At 44.9% G+C, this 21,188-nt stretch overlaps 2 protein-coding genes across 3 annotated transcripts in view; both read left to right on the top strand.

Moving 5' to 3' along the window:
* The first annotated feature begins 175 nt into the window (after positions 1–175).
* LOC122383562 (transmembrane protein 120 homolog) lies at positions 176–14,069 on the top strand. Of its 2 annotated transcripts, none has more exons than XM_043370095.1 (9): positions 176–307; positions 1,697–1,788; positions 9,011–9,129; positions 9,468–9,647; positions 10,373–10,465; positions 10,728–10,945; positions 12,594–12,817; positions 13,237–13,441; positions 13,753–14,069. In XM_043370095.1, exons 2-9 carry the CDS (start codon positions 1,717–1,719, stop codon positions 13,839–13,841), a joined length of 1,200 nt encoding a protein of 399 aa, XP_043226030.1. In that variant the 5' UTR covers positions 176–307; positions 1,697–1,716; the 3' UTR covers positions 13,842–14,069. The 2 variants fall into 2 exon arrangements, with proteins under 2 accessions (XP_043226030.1, XP_043226031.1); XM_043370096.1 differs by having other exon boundaries at positions 261–355.
* A 2,022-nt stretch (positions 14,070–16,091) lies between these two features.
* LOC122383559 (AT-rich interactive domain-containing protein 5B-like) overlaps positions 16,092–21,188 on the top strand; it is a 48,489-nt gene continuing 43,392 nt past the window's right edge. Inside the window, exon 1 of the mRNA XM_043370083.1 lies at positions 16,092–16,182. Within this exon, the coding sequence (XP_043226018.1) occupies positions 16,162–16,182 (21 nt within the window). The 5' untranslated portion in view covers positions 16,092–16,161. The remainder of the gene's footprint in view (positions 16,183–21,188) is intronic.

The following is a 21,188-nucleotide window of genomic DNA, read 5'->3' as shown; positions in this document are numbered from 1 at the left end:
CTTCCTTTACAGAAATGAATATGAATACTGTTGCCTAAAATATCAATAAATTTATTGCAGAAGTAAGATATTTACAAACGGTCCAAATTTGGCAAGGAAGCAGGGATGGTTTTGTGATGTCAACTCTAAAGACCTCTTTTTTTGCAGAGTTGTCTTCAATTTGCGCCGCTTATCGTCTACTAGCAGATAATGCAAGAGCCGATGCAAAGGCTATTCCCCCGAAGACTCATCTAAACTTAACGAAATAAACGAAATGCATTGAGGGTTGAAGATAGCCTTGGGTTGAAGTCGGCTCTTGATCCGTAAGGTAGGTGATGGAACATACAATAATGTGCTTCAGATTGATATCCAGAATGTAAGTCTACTGCTATCTTGAGGCGATTCTTTATTGAGGCATTCTTTATTGACTATCTCATTGCTGATTTCGGCAGGGGCTTTGCGACAATTCTCAGTACCTATGTTAGGTCAGATCCAAATCGAAATACGTGTCACTTTATGCATTGGATGTGTATATAGATCAAAACAGGGTGTCATTACATAATGTAAATTATTTGAAATGTCCAGATCCCCTCCCCCACCGCCCCCGGGTGGCGGAGCTATTGGGCTTCCTATGCGCGTAATTTCCTTTATTTTAACCTATTTTTCTTTCAGATGAGTTGTTAAATTTCATCAACAATACCTTTATATAAAAAATCTCTGATTCTTATATTATGTTGCTCTCTAAATTATTGCTTTGCATGAGATGTGGCTCATTTGTTTTATCATTTTGCTTGCATCTTAAAAATGTAAACTGAAACTGTGGAACATTACAATTACAATTTGAATTATGCCAAAGTAGGCTTATATCTTCAAATTGAATGTGTAACTTGTTTAGTGCCCAAAACAGCTTATTTAGCTTAAGTGGCAAAGAGCAATTTTTTTAGATAGTGTCAGATAAAATGTTGTTTTTCTCCTAGTTGTTTTTATTAAGATTCAATATCAATATCACTGTTAAAAGTGTTTTTAATGCCATTTTTGATGCTAAAGATTAGATAATATTGTAATATTTCTTATAGGTTTTATGTGTTGTTTCAAAATCAACCATGTGTTCATGAAGCACAATGCTTGCCCAGTTTAACCATCAAATTATCAGGTTAACTGTTTACATGTTATCTTTGGTAAGTGATTACCAAAGGAATGGCACTAGTGATCCTGTCATCACGCCGCTATTGGTACCATATTGGGCACTTTGGGCCAACACCTCTGTGCTCCACCCCTGGTGCGGACCGTGCCTGGGACTGGGTCACGCGGAGCCCCGGCGCCCGGCGGCTGGCCGCTGTCGCCATGGCGTGAGGCGGGTGTTTACGGTGGACGATCAGCCGCCGGCCGTCTGATCCGGCGACTGCTGGTATCAGAGCGCTGCCGTGGCACGCGCTGCCGGCCGTCGCTCACCGCCGACCCGTTGGTCCGTCCCGCCGAGGTGCGTGGTAGGTGCCCGGTGACGTCAGCGACACCTATCAGATCGGCAACCACCAGCACCGGACCAGAGTCATCGCCGGTAATCTGTGTGTGTACCCGGGCGCGAAGAGACACCTGAACCATCTGTGCACTGTGCGTCTACTGCTCTTTAGGTGTCGGCGTTTTCTGTGACACGCGCAGTGTGCGTGTGTGCGTCTCGTGATACTCGGGTCTCCACTGACTGGCTGTGCTGCCGCAGGTAACGGACGGGTTGCCGCCATGGAGCACGGCACCGTGGAGGAGTGTCTGGAGGAGTGGGACTCGCTCACCGAGGAGTACAAGGCGCTAGAGGTAAGACACGGGCTGTTTGGGTGAGACTGGAGTCATTACAGGGACTCACTCTGCGAGGAGTCATGGCGTTGGGGGTAAGCCGTCGCTTTTATATACTCTGGGTAAGACGCGGGTGGATGGGAACTGGATAGCGGGACTGGCTGACCGGGGAATGGGCACAGGGCGCTAGAGGAAAGACAAGAGCTGATCAGTCGGTGACACACCAGGGAAATAAGCTAAAATTAGAGCGCTCTATTTATTGCTCCCGCTACTTCACCGTCTCCCATAGGGTCCTGTGTTGAGCTGGTGTCGAGGCTCTAAAAATGACGCCGATTTTTGCACCCTTCTCACGAAAACCGCTCGGACCGCCTGGAAACTAATTGTTCCGCTCTAAAAATTTCATGATCGACGGGAAAATGAATGAGGAAAAGATTGGTCCTGAAATAATTCTGAACTCCCTGTAGAACATATCGAAATATGGCTGCAAACTAGGAGCATGTCAAAATCGACAAAACAATACGAATAAACTTACCGGGATTTTTTTATTATCCATGCATCTGTGTATGAAATCAGTCGGTTTTTCGGAAAGATCATCTTCTGTTTAATAAATAATTCCACAATTGCAATCGAGAAAAAAAAACATTTCTGCTGTGACAGCAGTTTTGGCATTGTGCCAGTAGTGTGGCGTGCGCGGTGCTTCGTGGTCGTCGGGACGGAGTTGTGAGTATTTTCGGTGTTTTAAATGGTTGATGGCCATTTGAACCAGCTTTATATTATTTCCTACACATTTTTGCATCAAATTATTGCTTTGAAAGACCATTGAAACCCCTTATCTCTTCATGAAACACGATCATATTCATCGTCGACGAAAATGGCGCGGAACTCCATGTGCGTTCCGATCGAAATAAATCGTAAATTAAATAATATTCGATGATAAGTATCATATTCTAGTGACACATTTTCATAAAATAAGGCATAAACTTTGCAAGGAAGTCAACATTGGATAATTGGATTCTTATTTTGCTCACATATCCTTGTGTAGTCAAATGGCTCAATTGTTAGATAAATGTAAGCATATGTTTTGGCTTGATGTTTGCTGTGAAACCACCCAGCCACTTGCTGGTTGAGTGGTTTTGATAATTACCTGATAATCATTTCTCCTTTTCCTTAAAAGAAACTAAAATTCTTTTCAAAGTAATCCATTTTTAGGAAAGGCGGCTTGCTCATTGACATTTCATGTTCTTGTTTTGTTATTGCTGGCAGTATTTTGATACAATAATGCAATATGAATTTTTTGCAATAATAAAACCTAAGACAAACTTAGTTAATGCGTCAATCAAACACCCAACAGAAAGATTGTGAGTCTTTGTGACGTGAAGTAGAATATTCTATGAATGTGTTATATAGAATATGCCAAATTTTAAATTAATTTATAATTTGATACTGATAGCTGAGCATGTGAATTATGCCACAATATAATTTCATTTTCTGGTTTTGAAATAGCCGGCAGTATTTTACTTCAACAAATGTAATATACATGGAATACGTGTTGTTATGTTAAAAGTTTATATAATAGCAAACAGAAGGGGCTGTTTCAGCAGATAATGTTTGTACCTTATGCATTACCTTTCTTTTCTGCAGGACCATGCTTCCGCTGGGTTGTCGACATTTGCCTCCTGAAGAAGTTGAGCAACATGAAGACCACCAGATGAGGTGTCTGCAGTTCATGTGGAACTCTGCAGACTACAAGTGTTATGCCAACCACAACCAAAGTGCTGTGATCATGGAGGCATGAACCTCATGACAACACTTCAGATTTGCAGTTGTACCAAAGTGTGATTCAAACCACCTGTGGCATCTCACTCAATGTGTGAACAGTGTGATCATTGTGCAGTGTTCAGCTGCAACTAAGACATTTATTAGTGACTTGTTTTGCAATTAGCCACCAAAAGCATTTTTTGGGCTGGCTGCTGTAATTTGTTGTGCACTGCGCAATAGTGGTAGTGTTTTGTCACTTGTCAAGCTGTCAGTTGTGCATGTTGCATGTTTCTCTTCCCTCGGCCCTCATTATCAGTTAAGTGGTGAATTGGCATCACTCAGTCTCAGTCTCCCCAGATCTCCATTGACTGTCAACCACCTAACTTGAGATGGTATTTGCTAATAGTGTCAGAAAAGAAGTGATTGTAGACATTTTTAGGAATATGAGCTCCGTTTCATGCATGTTGCAGTGGTCATTTTGTCACTTGTCCCATAGTGTAATAAATGGAAACTGTTGTTCCCTTTTCAAGGTACTCGCGGATGCAGAAAGCGTTGGGCCTAATTATTAAACGCACCCTTCTATCAGCGACGCACGAAATCGACAAATATCATCCTTTTTAGAGCAGGAGGAAACGAAAACTTGTGAACATAGCTGTACCTACAACAGTGCATAAGGAATTGAAATTCTGGGAGTTTTTGAAATTCGGAGAAACTCAAGTTGTCGACAGGTATGCCCCCTTCACCCTTGTACGTCAAAGACCGCCTAAAAAACAAACGTCTACAAATGAAGGCAGTATTCGTATGTTCGTTGTAATTGCAGCAGCCTAGCAACATGCATTGCGGTCCGATGGCGAATTACACTCGTGCTAAAAAACTATGCCGGTAACTGCCAACGTACTTAAGTCATATAGGTGAGGAGAGGAAGGGTTATGTCAAATGTCAACATCAAAGAAATGGCTTCATCTGAGCTGTGCCTATTGTACATAATTCAACCAATCTATGCATTTCGTTTCTTGCAATCTACTCATGCTTTCACTCCAGCTTCAGAGTAATCATCCCATATTGTACGTCTTAAGATATTGATTTCTATGGCAGTTTGCAATTGCTAGCCACGTCTCACCTCAGTTTGGTGGCCCCGCATCGGCCCACTCGGCCGCTCTAAAATTGACTTACGGAGGAGGATGGTGGCTTTTATTTTAGCTTCTCCGCTGACTGCGGGGAGCGCCGTCGCCGAGGTAGGAGCAATAATTAGCTTATGTTTGGGACTCATTTCCACGCTTAATTAACATTTGAATGTTATTTTAATTAATTCATGTTAATCTTTGACGCATTCTCTTTCTATTGATACCATCCACCGGTCTGAGAATTACTGCCTTGCTGCGTAAGGGCCGATAAAAGATCACGCTTTTAGGGGTATCTCTTCAACATGGGGCAGGAGCAATAAATAGAGCGCTCTAATTTTAGCTTATTTCCCTGGTATGTCACCAACTGTGATGGGGACTTGCAAGTCACAATGAGACTTACTGGGAATGCAAGCCGCTAGGGGTGAGACAGGGGCGGATGGGGGACGGTGGGACTCGCACAAAGAGGAGTACAAAACACTGTGGCTAGAGACTGTGATAGAACCGATAGAAGGGATGTCAGACGCAAAGGTGGTCACTGGTCGGAGATTCAAGAGATGTTACTGTTGGACTGCCCGATATATTTTTTACGATCATTTAGCGTTGCGGGGCGCTACATGTGGACTGACTGATACGAACTGACGCCGGACGCGTAAAGCAATAGGTAAGCTCGTTAGGGAAACCTGTGAAATTTGTTTTGATCAAGCCAGATTTGGGGCGATACTGGCAACTGTTTTGGAAACTTGTATCCCTAAGGGATTCGGTAGTCGACAAAGCTGGGTTTTGGGTGGGCTCAAATCGTATTTCTATTTTGTAATTGCTATTCTCATTCATGCAAACTATACACGAGCTGTTCGAACGTACGAATTGAGAGTACAATTATGCGGCTCGCCGCTCGGATACGGTAAAATAACTTCGCGCACTCTATGCTTCGGTATTCCTGTGCGCGGGTGGTTACTCTAATCGTGTTACGTGGTAGTACAGTTTCACTTACGCACGGTTTTCTTTTGGCTGGAAGAATACTCTCTCTGTATCGTGGCGTCTTTTTACCTCTTCTCAGTTGCGATGCCGACCGTCTCATCTGTATGTAAATTGACGAAGGTCGTTAGTAGTATAAATGCAAATGACCTTTATGCAAAGGCCGCTGTCCTCATGTGGGCTGCAGTGCGGTCATTGCAAGTTTATTGGTGTACTTTCTTACGCCATGTGAAACAAGAAAGTGACTTTTGCATTTCTTAACCAAATGCCGCCTTATAAATTATCTTTTTCTCAACGTAGTTCCCTCCGTGGTTGCAAGCAGCACAATCACTTGCAAGTGATACAAGTTCGCGTGCCATGTCGCCCTTTGTTGCATTCGTCGCTGGTGGTCTTATCCACGTCTCGTCTGCCGGTGCCCCTCACCCCCCGGGTGGTCACTGCCGCTCAACGACCGCCCGGGGTCACTGGGAGGGAGCCCGCGAGCCCGCTCGGCCGGGTCAAAGGTCAGGTGGTCCCGGGGACAAAGGTCGCCGGGGGCGTGGTGCCGACCGCCGCGGAGTAAGTGCACGTGCTGCAGGCGCATGTGGAAAATTTGGTAGCGTTCCAAGCGGAACCGGAAGAGAAAGCTTGATGCCTTGATGAGCTTTGTCATATTTACCGATTCAGTGATCTTCAATGGTTTCCAATGGGTAGATGTCGTGAGGGCGGTGGAAACCAACAGCAAATGAATCCTATTATAAGAATCGGCGATGCATCATATTTCCGGCATAGCTCGGTACAAAGTCCGTAGTCGCCAACGTACTCCCTATCATCGATTGCAAAACCGCAGTGCATCTTCGCATAATCACGATTTTAGTACCAACAGTTACTTTGGCTCACTGAGGGAAGAATTTACTGTGAGTGAATGTCATGTTTTGACCCCGTCAAGGATCCACCTCTGAGCTAGTTCGATTTGGCGTGTAGAGTTTTTTTTTCGTATGTGACCGATCCATAATATTACCATGGATATGACTAACACTTGACCCATCTCTCCATTTTTTTTTTTTTGATAGTCCGGCATTTATTACGAACAACAGTGATATTCTCACAAAATAAATGCACTGCATGACGATATAGTGTGGAAGCATCATATGAACGATGCTTCAGATGAGCTTTTGACTGGTCTTAAACGACCCGAAAAAAATACGCACAATGATAGACAACAGCCCGTGTAGACACCTGACATTCCGAACAAGACACATGACATTCCGCATCACGTTTATAACACAGTCAGCTTTAACTCTCCCCTCCCTCCCTAGGTATTCACATGGTCACACTTCTCACCAGCTCAGTTCAGTCTCACAGTTCACTAATACCTCTCACACCAGCCACTTTACCCTAGCGCGGCTCAGTCATTTCTGCTGAGCGTGGCCGGCGACAGCGACTGATACAGCTTTGTGACGGCCGTCAGCACGGCGCTACGGAACACCTCGTCCTCCTCACAGGTCACCGACATGTCCGTCAGGTCAATGTCTTTTTTTTTAACGGGCCGCGGGCCCCCGCCCGCACCCCCGGAAAATCATCTTTCCCGGGGGTGCCCCCTAACCACCGCCCGGGCGAGGGGAGCGCCGACCCGACCCGACAGGCCGGCGCCCCGCCCGCCCGGGCGGCCGACCGGTCCCTTTCAATTGGGACCGGTACCCAGGTTGGCCCGGATGGGTCATAGGGGCGGGGGCCCAGTGCTCGGCAAACTCAGGGCTCCGCCACAGGCCGGCGTTCAGTGATCAAACACTCGATACAGTAGCTGCAAGGCGGCGGCGACAGCACAGGCAGCAGCGGCGGCAGCGGCGGCGCGGGCAGAGGCCGCCGGGTTATACTACACGTGCACATTAGGCAACAGCCACCGGCCGGGCCGGCGCAGCGCAGCGACGAACCGTACGTGAAGGGCATACGACGGTGCGTGGTTGGGGGGTGGGGGAAGGGGGGTATACTAACTTTGACGTCCCCAAGCTGCATTATGGTGAATTATGTTTTACTTTATATATTAGTACGTAGGTATATTTTATGTGGGCATGTATAGTGTATACGTATGTCCTTATGAAGCATTGTAAATGTACGCATATGACGTATATACATGTATATTCACGCGTGCATATACATGTACATAAAACATATATACATATATCATATGTATATGCTGCATACCAGTTGCATATGCTCGTACATGTTTGTGTAAATTATTTTACTTACTATTGTGATATTTTACTTTTTTGTTCAATGTACAATCCCCTCGTTCTCAGAACAAAAGGGTGTACAATATTAATCTATGCTGTAATTCTTCTTTCGTTATCTGTGCGTAAGCATGTGTCCAGGGATTTCCATTTTTCCCTGAACTTCTCAGTTTGTCCATTTTTACGTGCTATATATTCTTCAGAAATAAAATCTCTTGAAAGGCATATCTTGAAATGAATGAAATAAGGCAACTTCTGTGCACGTCTTGCCTCGTATATCACATATTTCGCCACCGTCACGCAGTGTGTTATAATTGGTATTTCATTGTGCCCAAATAGTTTAGTTTTATTTGAAAGGTGACCTAACCTGTTGCTCGACATAAAATTGGAAACCTCATCCCAAAATCTGTCCACTACTGGACACATTACGAATAAATGTTTCAATGTCTCTGGTTCCGACTCACAAAAGGTGCATTTGTTATTTTCCTGAACATTAATTATACTTAAGAAAACATTAGTTGTCAGGATACGCATAATCAGTTTAAAATGGAATGATATATATTTGCTCACGTTTACACCTTTTTCGATATTATAAACTGATAGCTTTTCAAAATTGCCAACATCAGAAATCCATTTCCTTTCTATTCTCGCGATGTCTTCCTGTGCTCTGGTGTCACTTCCAGCAATTTTTGTGAAATATCTCGTAAATGTTTTATTGTTTAATAGGCACTGAATACGTGCTGGAAGCGCTGGTTGCATGTACCATCCTGGTGACTGTTGTTTTTTCAAGGGGGCAGGCAAACTATGCAAGAGTCCTTGGTACTCTAATGGGACACAGTTTATATTAAACTTTTCTTTAAATTGGTGCCATGTCATCAGCCTATTATTTTCGTACAAATCCCCAATAAATTTAACGCCCTTTCTTTCCCATCCTGCATACCTCTTCTTTTTAAATTTTGTTAGGTCTGAGTTGAAAATATTTTCGTAGCAAAGAAGACTGTCTTCTGAGCAGAACCTCATAGAAAACCATCTCTCCATTTTAGCGCACACTCTGGTGAAGCTATTAAAATAGTGGCATTGGTTCATTCAGAATAACGTCTTCAACGTATTTATTAACAGAAAGATTACTTTATTTCGGCCTATCAACTCTGTTGACTGATATTCTTATATCCGCAGGCGGTGCACAAAGAGTACCTGGACCGGCTACAGGAGGTGAACAAATTGCAGGCAAAATGTCTGAAGAACATCAACCACCAGCGCTACCGACTGGGCATCATCAACAAATCCACAAAACGGTGAGTGTCGTCTACCAATCGACCGAGCGGTATCATTGACCAAATGGATTAATTGAGTGAACCGGGTGAGCATCAACAAATCGACCAGTCGGAGCGATCAACCGATTACTTCCCCTGCAAAGCTTTGTTTGGTATTGCCTGGGCCCTGATTATTTAAGAACGCAATGTGATCCTAAGGTTTGTGGACTAGTTTTATCTTCGTTTACATTTTAGGGTTTCCAGACGATTCTGGCCAACTAGTTGTCACTCACTACACATTTCCCAGTCGTGTAACTTTTGTGACGGCATACTGCGCGTACATCGGACACCTTATGTATTCTGTATCTTGCGTGTTACAGGTTCAGCTCCAGTGCCAATGACCCGGAGGTTCAGATCAAAGCGCAGGACCTGAGCAAGGACCTGATCCGGCGGAAGGCACAGCTGTATCAGATGGAGAACTTCCTGCCGCGCGAGAACGACGTCTACCTCAAGGTCATCCTCGGCAGCGTCAACGTGTCCATACTCAACAAAAACGACAGGTGTGTTGAGTTTGGGGTGACATCTTGACGCGCTGCTTAGGTATAAAACATAGAACTAACTTCGTTGGGATTGTGCCGTACAGCGGCGGAGGCAGACTCAGGGAGGATGAGGAACGAGTTAACTCAGGCAAATTGTGCGTAGTTAGGTCAGATATCATTTGTGGTAATGTGATGCTACGTTTTATGTTCGACACGATGTTTTGAATTACCGGAAGCACTGGCAAAAAAGTGTGAAGAGATAAAAAAGCGTCCCCAAAGGCGCTGCTGTCTTCGTGACACTGTACCGAGATAGTGTGTGTCCGGTGTACTGTGCGGATTACGAGCTAGGCCCAATCTGAGGAGTCACCGGTCAGCCGACAACGCCAACCAGATAGTGGTGGTGTGATCCGACATGTTACGCCACTCATCTTCAGAGCGTGGGATCATATGTTTTACTATCGCGGAGATTAGGCGGTACTAGAACGTGTGATATGGACGAGAACGGACGTCCGAAGACCACCGTACTGATTTGATAAACTTAACGCGAAGGGAATGAAATGTCGTTGAGTTTGGAGGCTTGATACAGTGATGCAGTAATGGATGCGCTATTTAATTTGTTTCGTTGTCCGCGAACAGGAGCGAATGACTAAAATATCGTCAGTTTTCACATCAATCAGCGCTAGTTGCAAAAAGTGCCAACCTTCATTACCCCCCAAATACTCATAGTAGGACTTTTCCGTCGACAGGTTCAAGTACAAGGACGAGTACGAGAAGTTCAAGCTGGTCCTGAACGCCATCTCAATGGCGATAGCCGTGACGAGTCTGTTCTTCCAGAACAGGTGAGTAGACGCAGAACAAACTCTTCTGTAGACGCGCGAATAAATTATTAGGGGATGTCTACTCATACTGCCTATTATTTGGTAAAAGTCTCATTTTTTACTAGTCTCATGTGGTAAAAAATGATGTCTTGATTTACTCTAAGTATGCATTGTGCTTCATATGCTAACTATGGGCGTGCCCTTCTTGGTTTGAACATTGAAATATACACGTTACCCACGGAGTTCTGCTAACCCGCCGTGACACTCCCGCGCTGTGTTCCAGGATCCTGGACCTGGTGTTCATGTTCATGCTGGTGTGGTACTACTGCACCCTGACGATCCGCGAGTCGATTCTGCGGGTGAACGGCTCGCGCATCAAGGGCTGGTACCGGGCGCACCACTTCATCTCCTGCGTCCTCTCGGGCATCCTGCTCGTCTGGCCAGTCGGCGAGGTCTACCACATGTTCAGGATGCAGTTCAACATATTCAACGTCTATATATGTGAGTTGGGAGGAGTATCATGTGAATCCCTTGTACACCACTTGTGTCATATAATAATAATATGTTATGTACACACTACTCATCCAACATAGCTGCATTTTAGCTGAATCATAATTTTGATCATAATATTTTACGCAAAAAGCCGCAATTTCGTTCACCAACATTTCAATAAACTAAGAAGTACTCCTGCCTCCTGCGTACAATTGCATACGCTTCTAGCTACAACATTTAGTGCTGTTCCATTGCGGTTGCCCCCATATCGTATCGTTAGTTTCCAAAGTCCAGCTCGAGTTGAGCCCGGGAGGTCACTTTTATAAACAGTGCTGACTACTGTTTAGTGTTTATCCGCACATCTGGGATGTTCCGGACGGCGATCGACCAAACGTGGGAGGTCGTCAAAGTTCTGAGTTCGTTTTTTTTTTAGCGAGGCACACCAAATAGTCTATATTCAGTGTTGGGTTCAGTGGTACTCATTGTGCGGAAATTCCGTAATATGGCTCATAGTCATAATTACGAGCGAGCGAGCGCAGCGAGCGAAGCGAGTCTTTTCAATGTAACGGAAAAATCTCAGTATGAGCGGCCCGGCCCGGCCCGGCCTGTAACGCTTTTGAGAGGCTTATATTCAGCAACCGCTTGACCGATTGGCCTGCGGTCTTTTTTTGCTGGGTAGCTCCATCCCATCTACCCCGTAATTGACTACTTTTGATACATCTCAGCGACCATCGTGGCACGTGCCACGTGAAAAGTCAAGGGTGTTCAAGCTGTTTTGCAAAAGTAGTGATTTTGATAGGCCCATATCTCAGCAGCGGCTTGGGCGATTGTCTTGCGGTTATTTTTGTAGGGTAGCTGCATCCCTTCTACCAAAGGTCGGATACTCTTGATATATGTGAGTGACCCCCACTGCACGTGTAAAATGCAAAAAGAAGAGGTGCCAAATTTGTTCCCATTTCAATAACTCGGTAATTACTAGGGCGAGTTCGCTGAAACTTGGCATACAGGTAGGCAACCACCAGGCAATGCATTCCCATGTGTTGCGGTTAGGGTGCTGCTGCACGTGCGCACGTGCAGGGGGCGCTCCCAGATCTCGAGAACGGCTGGGCCGATTGCGCTCAAATTTGGTACACGGTTGGGGACCAGTTAGTAGCGTGCTGTGCAAAAGTCAGTTTGGACCCCGTTTGCACGTGCGCACGTGTAGAATGCCGCTCCCAGATCTCAGGAACGGCTGGGCCGATCGCGTTCAAATTTGGCACACCGCTAGCGACCGGTTAGAAGGGTGCTTTGCACAAGCCCGTTGGAAGTACCCTCTCGCCCTTCCGCACGTGCAGGGCTCAATATCTCGCTCGCTCGTTCTTCGCCCAAAAGGCGTTTTACTGGTAAATAATATCCAAACTGTTTTTCCTTTCGTGTGTACCTCAATCTAAATGGCTAATATTGTGTACGTAATGTTTGTTGACACCATTCTGACGTAAAATAAATATTAATTAGCTAGCGAAGTTCCTAAACGAACTATTTATAAGTTCAGACCATGGGCGACGGGATTTCGATTTACAAGGTTATGCCAACTTAGCTAACCAATTGCAGGCACGGAAAATTGTGTCGCATCCAGTGCAGCCACTGTTCTGACCTGCCCGCCGGTGCCTCCCCGCAGCCTCCGTACAGTATCTGCAATTCATGTACCAGCGCGGCTGCCTGTACCGGCTCAAGGCGCTCGGCGAGCGACGCGACATGGACATCACCATCGAGGGCTTCCACTCGTGGATGTGGAAGGGCCTGACGTTCCTGCTGCCGTTCCTCTACGTGGGATACGTGTTTGAGTTCTACAACGCCTACGCGCTGTACCAGCTCAGCCTTCACCCGGAGGCCACATGGCAGGTGGGTGTGGAACAAAGTCGCGCCATTGCGTGACAGGACACCGGGGTCTGGCGCTGTGGTTCGTGCAATGTCCGCCAGAGGCGCGTCCAAACCGCTCGGAGCAGGTGGCGCTGGCGTAGGACAAAGCTGCTTGGGAGAAGTAGTGTGTTATCATATGTTCCCATCGCTTGCAAAGTCGGGTCGAATCATTGGTGGGAAGATCGTGGATATGGTTGTGTGTACATTAATGGTGCAAAACTCCTGGTCAATAAACAGGTCATAATCTATACACACGGCGCAAAAGCGCTGCGGTCAAATAGCCCTCCGTCCTGCTCGCCCCAGTGCTGCACTTTTATCCGTAGTGACCAGTGTTAAAAAAGTTCCGTAGTAACCCATCGTTTTATGCCATACTGAATCGTTCTGTGCTGTCTTGTTGGCAGGTGTGGGCGCTGAGCGTACTGTTCCTGGTGCTGGCCGTCGGAAACACCATCACCACGTCGCTGGTGATCCGGCAGAAGATCAAGGAGGACTGGAAGCTCAAGTACCGCTTCACCAGGCTCGACAAGCACGTGTGGACGCACAAGAGCCGCAGCCGCGCCGTCTCCCTGTCAGCAGCCGACGCCGGTGACCGCGGCCGGACAAAAGGTGGGGTGATTGGGAACCGAAACCGGCGCTAACGGTTAATCACTGTCTGGACCTAGGCTACAGCATAACTTGTTCAGTTTTCTTATCACTTTCTGTATGACAGATTAACTATCATTAGCTGATATATCTCGCATTTTTAAGTTCCATATAAATAAGCCAATTAGGTACAAACGCCAGGGTTATTTGGCGCCCATCTCGGCCGAGGAAGCATGACTTCTGACTAGTGCCATTGTCGCTAAATTCAGTTACTTTTTTGGCGCTCGCCTACAGTGGCTCCGATGGTCTAACATCCTCCCTGTTGTTCTCCACAGACCAGCTGGGCAGCCGCGACTCTGCCGAGTCTCTGGCCAGCACCCAGTCGGAGGAGGGACCCTCTGAGACGGCCAAGAAGGACGACTAGATCGGCCGCTCGGCCCCGCGCCCCACAGAGGCTGTCGCGCCGGTCTGGCGACTCCGGCGCGTGTGCAATGTGCATCCGACCCAGCTGTGACTTAGTCAATGTGTTATGCGATGGTGGCTGTCGCTAGGGGGGGGGGGGGGAGGGGCAGAACTGTTATAGTGTACTTTCGATGTAACACCAAATTTAGGTGGACCTCCTCAAGGAAATAAAGTATTTGCATGGTGGCAATCTTTGTCTTTCAGGCACTGACTGCTGATCAAGGTGGTGTGGTGAGATGGAATACCTCTTGCAGGCTGACTGAGCAATGTATTCAGCTACCTATGTGGTGGTCCACCTAGTAGCTTGCTATTGAAAATAAGCCTGCTGTCTTTGGATTGACCTTTGTCATTACATGTCAAGTGACAAAGGGTCATTCGTTGCCAGCAGCATCTGCCCAATCCTCAACATTTTGAGAGGCTGCTACCTAATTCTTACCTTCTTACCTAGAATGTAGGATAAGAGGCAAGGGAGCAAATAATAGCTAATAGCTTCATAATGTGACTGCAGCTCATGTGTATCTGGCAACATTGCTAAAGGTTCACAAGTTATAAGTTGTGAGCCTCTGGCAATCTTCACTGAGAATCTCAATGAAAGCATGTGTGAATTCAAATATGCTTTCTTAGATATACAAAAACTAACAATTTCGGAAAGTGTCCTAGTTCAACAGTTTAAAAAAGTGTAATGGTCATGTCTTCTATCAAAAATGGAACAGGTTTGTTTCAACCAAGGTGGAACATTGGGAGTCTGACCTAAAACTGCAAGCTTGTTGAATGAAGATGACTTGACAGGCATCTTCAAAGATGCAAATCATATCATCCAAAATATCTTATGATTAGTGTTAAAAAGGCACACATTATTTAAAAAACTCAATCCACCAACATTCAACAATGTTGATGTGGTAGGTATGTCATGTTTGATGTTATTTGTTTCATCATAAGGTCTTGCAAGGGCATCATTTCAGTTACACACACTCCAAAACTGTTGGGTCCAATTCTATTTTAGCTGATGAAATAGGTATTCAGTGATAATGCCATTGTGTTAATAATTTCAGGGGGAATAGGAGGTGCAGCAAAGATACTTGTGTTTCATGCATTTATTTCTAAATTTGAAATATTATGGCTTGAATATCAAGGGATGGAGATATGAAAATACGAGTGCCACACTTACAATGTTTACAATAGGCAATATCGTCCGCTGTGCCCCATTCCAGAAAAGTCATCTTCTCGTACCTAGCCTTGTCCCATCAGAATTCAAATTGGAATGAAAACGTTTGGTCAATCCAGTGAATCCAGATCCATCAATAAATCAAAATATTAAATACCTAAGCTAAAGCTCAACAAAAATAAGGCAAATCACTGTAACGTTATACAAAACATACATTTATAAAGATACACGACTTACCGACAACCGATAATAATAAAAAATACCAACAAACACCGCATCAGCATCCCACATGTTTATCACGACATGTCGCAGACCAACAACAATAGAGATGGAATATCCATCTCAATCCATCTCATCAGCCTAGTACTTGCTGGCCCGTTGCAGTACTTCCTGAATCACATGACAAGTATTTTTGAGTCTTTTCAAAACTGAAAATTAAATAAAGAAAAAGAGATATAAGACATCAAGGGAGCAAATGAGTTGCAGCTATCCTTTCAATGTTGTTATCATGAAAATGACAAACGTATTTTTCCTTATTATTTGACGATTGTACCAAAAGGTAATCTACATTCTATATAAACAAAATAAGTTTTGATTTTGGTCATTCTACCTTAGATCATATTTTTTACCTTCTGAAAACAATGAACTTCATTTGTATCGTTGCTACTGATAAAAAATATGCCAATGCAGCCTTGAATGCAGCCACGCATTCAAGTGCGAAAAGCAGCTATGGTGATATTTATTTACTCTCGATGACAACACAAAAACAAATGTCACTGTCGAAGGCACCCTGAGGCCGAAACGTCTGGCTATTTAGAATATTTGTTTTTGTGTTGTCATCGAGAGTGAATAAATATCACAATGTCTGACACGATACAAGCAGCTATGGGTTCGGAGATTGATAAAGCCGCTGCTCTACTCCGGAATTGGTTACAAGTACTTTTACAAGCGCATCGTACTTTGTCCTTCACTATGGCTAGTAACCCCCTCTCTTGTACGAAGTAGTAACTACTTATCAACTGGTGACGTCATGTAATTACAGTAAATAGAACCCGAGTGAGTGTTCGCGTGTGGTGGGGTGATGTGAGTGCGCTGCCGTGAATTACGTGATTTCACGATGTCAAAGGACTGCGTTGAGGTAAGTTCTGTGCTGTGGTATGAATTTAATGATTCTGCGTCTGTCTGAGTAGGTTTCGTTTATTTTCAAGGCTTCGTCGGTGAGATTCCGCCACGGGAAGCTCTCGGGGCTGTCACCGCGGGAGTTTCGTTGGTCGAGGACGGGCACGGGCGAGTTTCGCGTGGAGCACCGCCTGGCGGGCGCGGGCGGGCGGTGGGGGTCAGGGACTGCCTGAGGCACCGGAAGTACATACTTGTACCTAAATAAAGCGGCTTGCCGCATATTGAATGCAATATTTGATAATTATAATTAGTAATAATGTTATAAGGACGAGGGCACTAAAAGTGCTCCAATCGGTACTCAGTGCAGACATTTTGGCCGACATTTTGTCGAAATTTTAATTGAGAATTTTTATTTTTTATTTTTCCTATTTAGGTTGGCGCCCGTCTTTTTAGCGGGTATCCATTGGCACCATTGCAAATCAATACCGGAGGTTTGGAATGAGATTCGTCGGCTGAGGCTTGCCGAGCTTTTACGAAATCAATGCGGGCAGCTTTTCAATAGTATGTTTTCGAATTTCGATAGAATGGAAATGGCCAAAATTTTTAATTGCCCTCCTACCTGATCAAATTGCCTTTTTTCCTTCTTAGTTCTTTACGTTTCCAAATATTTTCTTTATCGCTGATGTTTGGGAGCATTTATCTGTAATGAATGCTTTCCGATAATTTCAAACTTATTTTATATGACTGCCCTTGCTTAGGTATCGATCCTGTTTAGGTAGGTACCTACTATAGGGCCTTGCTGTTTACGCGATGGGATAATGGATGAGCACTGAACAGGCTTATCCTGAAACGTCGTATCTGACGCTAGAGGCCAGGGCATGCCTCAAAGAAAGTTTCTCCAAATAAAAAAAAACTATAAAACTAGTAGGTACTGACTGTGTTCGATTTAACCCATTTATGCCCAGGAATATTGACCATCATGAAAATCGATGAAATCAAGATATGTTACGCTTCTACCAGGGCCTTGCATGGAATCGAAAATAATTTTTGCCGGCAGCAAAAGTTTTTCGAGAAAAACGTAAAAAACGTGCGTTGCGAAATCGCAACGAAGGGCACACCGGGCGCCATCAGCGTTGCGAAAACGCAACGACGGGCACATCAGACGGACATAAAGTACACTAAACCGCCGTATATGCTAGTTTGTTTTAACATATATTTCACCAACTGTTGAAAAATATTGCTTGAGAATGCGGTACCCACATCCCTCATACTTTATTACCCGCCTAAGAGCCTCAATGAGGGAGCATAACTTAAGGGTTCGCGAACGGGGAGATGGCAACAAACGGTCATTATCAACAACAATTGTCCATTTAAAGTACCTAGTGGTCGGCACGTACCCTGGGCGGTGCTTTCTTTTTGGAAGTTAGACAGAGCCATTAGCCCATTACCCTCTCATATGAGAACCCCAAACTGAAAACAATTTAACCGAGGATTGGGAGTCAACCAGTGCCTCGCCTAAGCGCCTATCCGCAATACCATTGTTAACCACCCTCCTAGGAGTAAAGACAAATTCAAATGCAGGGTAGTCGTGCACACTCTCATAAAAAAATGAACCTATCCGGCTTTCACAAATTACCTGCGTAAGGCGTAGAGCGTCATAACAACTCGGCTTAAAGTGTCTCCCAGGACCCATTTTATCACTTTTACACCTAATTCAAAATTTTCATTGTCCCACTCTCAGCGACCTTCACACTTGTAACCTCTTTCTCGAGACAATGCCAGGGCAGACTGGTGATTCGACGCAGCTCACACTTTCCCAGTGTTTCGTCAATCCGTCCTTTCCATCTTAAGGATAGTAGAATCCTTCTCCATGCCTCAACCTTTGTTTCGAGCTGGACGGGCAACTAGGTATATCACATTCGAGCAGCTCCCATAGGAGCACAGGTCTGTAGCCGGATACAGAAAGTGCTTGGGAAGGGGGGGGGGGGCTGGTTCATGGGTGGCCTGGATGGATGGGCTCAGCCTCGACGATCCACCATGCCCGCTCAAACCAATGTTTTCCCTAATTCCAATAATGCTTCTAGCTCTAAAATGGTCTGATTAGACAAAGGCCTACCCTCAATAAACAAACAAGCAATGCTTCACAACCTTATCAATCCGTGCAAACCATGAATTCTAAAAATAAGCTATTATTTTCCAGACGCCCTCATCACTCCTGCCGAAGGGGTCTGTTGCCCCCCCCCCCCCCCCCGAGGGGGCATATCCCACATTTGCCGCTTCTGGGAGTTATATTTTCCAACGTAAGGGCCAGCGGATTGCATCCAGAGAATGACAATGCCTATCTGTCGTCTGATACCAGACTACGTCCCCATTATTTAGTACAAAGTAGATCCAATTTTCAAAGTACCTCGCTATCTCTCTGCTCCGTTAGCATCGCCGACCGTTTGATGCAGGTCCTTTTCCTACCATGCGATTTTCAGATGCTCGAAAACCCATTGCTCGAATAGCCCGATTATAATCTGCGAGAAAAAGAAATGAGTGTTTGATAGCTGTTTAAAGGTAGTGTGCCAGCTTTCTTGGACCGTATGGAGTTAATGGCCCAGATAAGGAGAACCGGATTTTTAGAACTTATCCATACCTTCAAAACTCATGGAAACGTCTTAAATTCTTCAAATTTTGAGTACCCCAGTGCGAAATTCGCCCCGACGGGTTGTCGGTCGTACCCCAACCACATTTCACACCACTATGAACAATAAATGCACACACTGAAATCGCTATTACCGATATGCTCATCCAATCAAGTTTCGATAAACCCGTTCATCATCATCTCCTGCGGTTTCGAACACGCCTGTTAGGTGGCTTCTGATGCTCGTCGAGGTCGGAATTTCCAAATACGCGTGGTGCGTCGGGCCGCGCGCTCTGACTTCGGCCAAGAAAAATGCGTCAGCTGATCATTGTCATTTCTGCCACTTGCGTGTGGTGAAATGGGGTAATAACTTATAAGACGGCTTTTTCATATCAATTATTTTACATAAAATCATATTTCAAACCATAAATAATGTTCGACAGCCAAATAAAAGAAACAATACCAATACGGGCTTACAGTTTAAGGCTCGACATTGTGTTGTCTACGATTAGACAGCTGATAACTCATTCCCGTACGTCGTATGGTCGTAACACTATAATGACCTTTGCTTATTGTCACAAGTGCGCCGCATTCGCGATTGTTGCCCGACGCCTGTTTGCAGGTGAGCCCACTACAGTTGTTATACATATCTAAAAACCGAAAAACTTTTAGGCGAAAAAGGCACTATTCCAGGCCCATTTTTGATTTTTTTTGCGATATTAGGTAAAAACAGAAGCTTCTTATCCTAGGAAAAATAAAATAGGAAATCTTTCAAAGGTGGCACACTACCTTTAAGTGAGTTAATGTGAAACGTGTCGCAACATTCACGCGCAATGCACTTTAGGGGAGAGTGGGGCACATTCGTGCAAAAAATGGATAAACCCATATATCTGTTCTTTGGTTAGTGCAATGGCAAAATTGTTGATTGTAGTATGGAAAGGAACTATTGCAGATAGTTTTCCTCTTTAAAAGTTATCCTATAAAATTATTGCTTCCATTAGAAAAAATGACTTTTATTAACTCTGAACATTTGCACGAAACTGCCCCACCTATGGGGCACATTCGTTCAAGAGATGGGGCACTTCCGTTCACCCGGCAAAATTCGAGAAATTACCGGGCATTACCAGAAATTTACAAAAGGAAATTGGCAGGGGGTCATTTCACTTGATTCCTTTCGACAAGAATGCATTGCACAATAAATGTAGAAAGCATGGGCTGGCCAACAAGAATGTGCCAACTGCCGGCCTCCGTGACCTCGCCAAGTTCGCGTGAATTGCTCGTCACGACGTTGCAAGCAGTCGAGACTGAGTCAGGCGAGCGTCATTAGAGAAACCTACTACAGATAAAATCATAAATCGCAAAAACTAAAAAAAATATGCCCGAATGTGCCCCCAGGCAGTGCGTACACGAACCTGCCCCATAACGTTATTAGTAATATATTTCAAAATTTCTTTTTGAAAAAATGACACTTTTTCAACAAACAAGTTTGCAGCAGTTCCGTGAATAGAGTGGGCTTCCTCACCCCCAATTTTGAAAAGCTGAACCACATTTCCGAGTCAGGATCACGAAAATGGATGATATGAGAAAAGTTTGGAAAGCTCACGAATATTACAAATTTGCGTTTTTATCAAGCATGACAGCAGGTACAGTGTTGTCTTCTACGGTGAACGAAGGGCGGCAATGATAGACATATTTCCATAATTTACCTTGAGCTCGTGCAGTCACTCGTGCTCCCATAAACTGCTGAAAACGAATGTGCCCCATGCACGAATGTGCCCCACTCTCCCCTACATACCTACACGTCCCTCACGACTACAAAACGAGAAAGAGAGAGAGAGAGAGAGAGGGGGGGAAGGAGAGAGAGTTGGGGGAGCGTGGAAGAGAGGGAGTAAGATTGGGGAGAGAAGGAAAGAACCCACAACGTATCTCAAGTGAAGTCTATTTGATGTTCCTATAGGTACTTCCGCTGCCCTGCCAATTTGCCCCTCGTTGCGTTTTCGCAACATCCTTGTCTTTCCGATGTGCCCAACGTTGCGTTACCGCAACACGACTGTAGTCATATTTGAAAATAGTCACAAACCCTATTTGCAGCATAATTTGTTAATAAAATGTATATTCTAGCTATTGTAGGGTCTCTGCAGAATATGTTCACACATTATTCATTACGATATAATTAATCACTTAATCTACTTATTTTGGTTTTCGTGACGTTATCACTGACGGGACCTTCGACTTCCCTCTGGGAGCTCTGGACGGTAAGTTACCGGCCGCACAGACTTGTAACTGCGTAGCATCATGCGCGGATCCATGCTAAACGCGCTGAAACTTGTCTCATCGGTGAGACGCCATTATACACTTCTCAAGATTTGATCACGTCGACGCTTGCTTGTGTTGCGAAA

The sequence above is a fragment of the Amphibalanus amphitrite genome, unplaced genomic scaffold (genome assembly GCF_019059575.1).
Source record: "Amphibalanus amphitrite isolate SeventyFive unplaced genomic scaffold, NRLGWU_Aamphi_draft 000167F_arrow, whole genome shotgun sequence".
Classification (NCBI taxonomy): domain Eukaryota; kingdom Metazoa; phylum Arthropoda; class Thecostraca; order Balanomorpha; family Balanidae; genus Amphibalanus; species Amphibalanus amphitrite.
This window is presented reverse-complemented; position numbering and strand designations above follow the sequence as displayed.

Excerpts from the sequence above, each read along its gene's own strand:
- LOC122383562 (XM_043370095.1), top strand. The coding sequence starts at position 1,717 with ATGGAGCACGGCACCGTGGAGGAGTGTCTGGAGGAGTGGGACTCGCTC. Across the intron at positions 1,789-9,010 it reads AGGAGTACAAGGCGCTAGAG|GCGGTGCACAAAGAGTACCT; the intron begins GTAAGACACGGG and ends TTATATCCGCAG. Across the intron at positions 9,648-10,372 it reads ATACTCAACAAAAACGACAG|GTTCAAGTACAAGGACGAGT; the intron begins GTGTGTTGAGTT and ends TTCCGTCGACAG.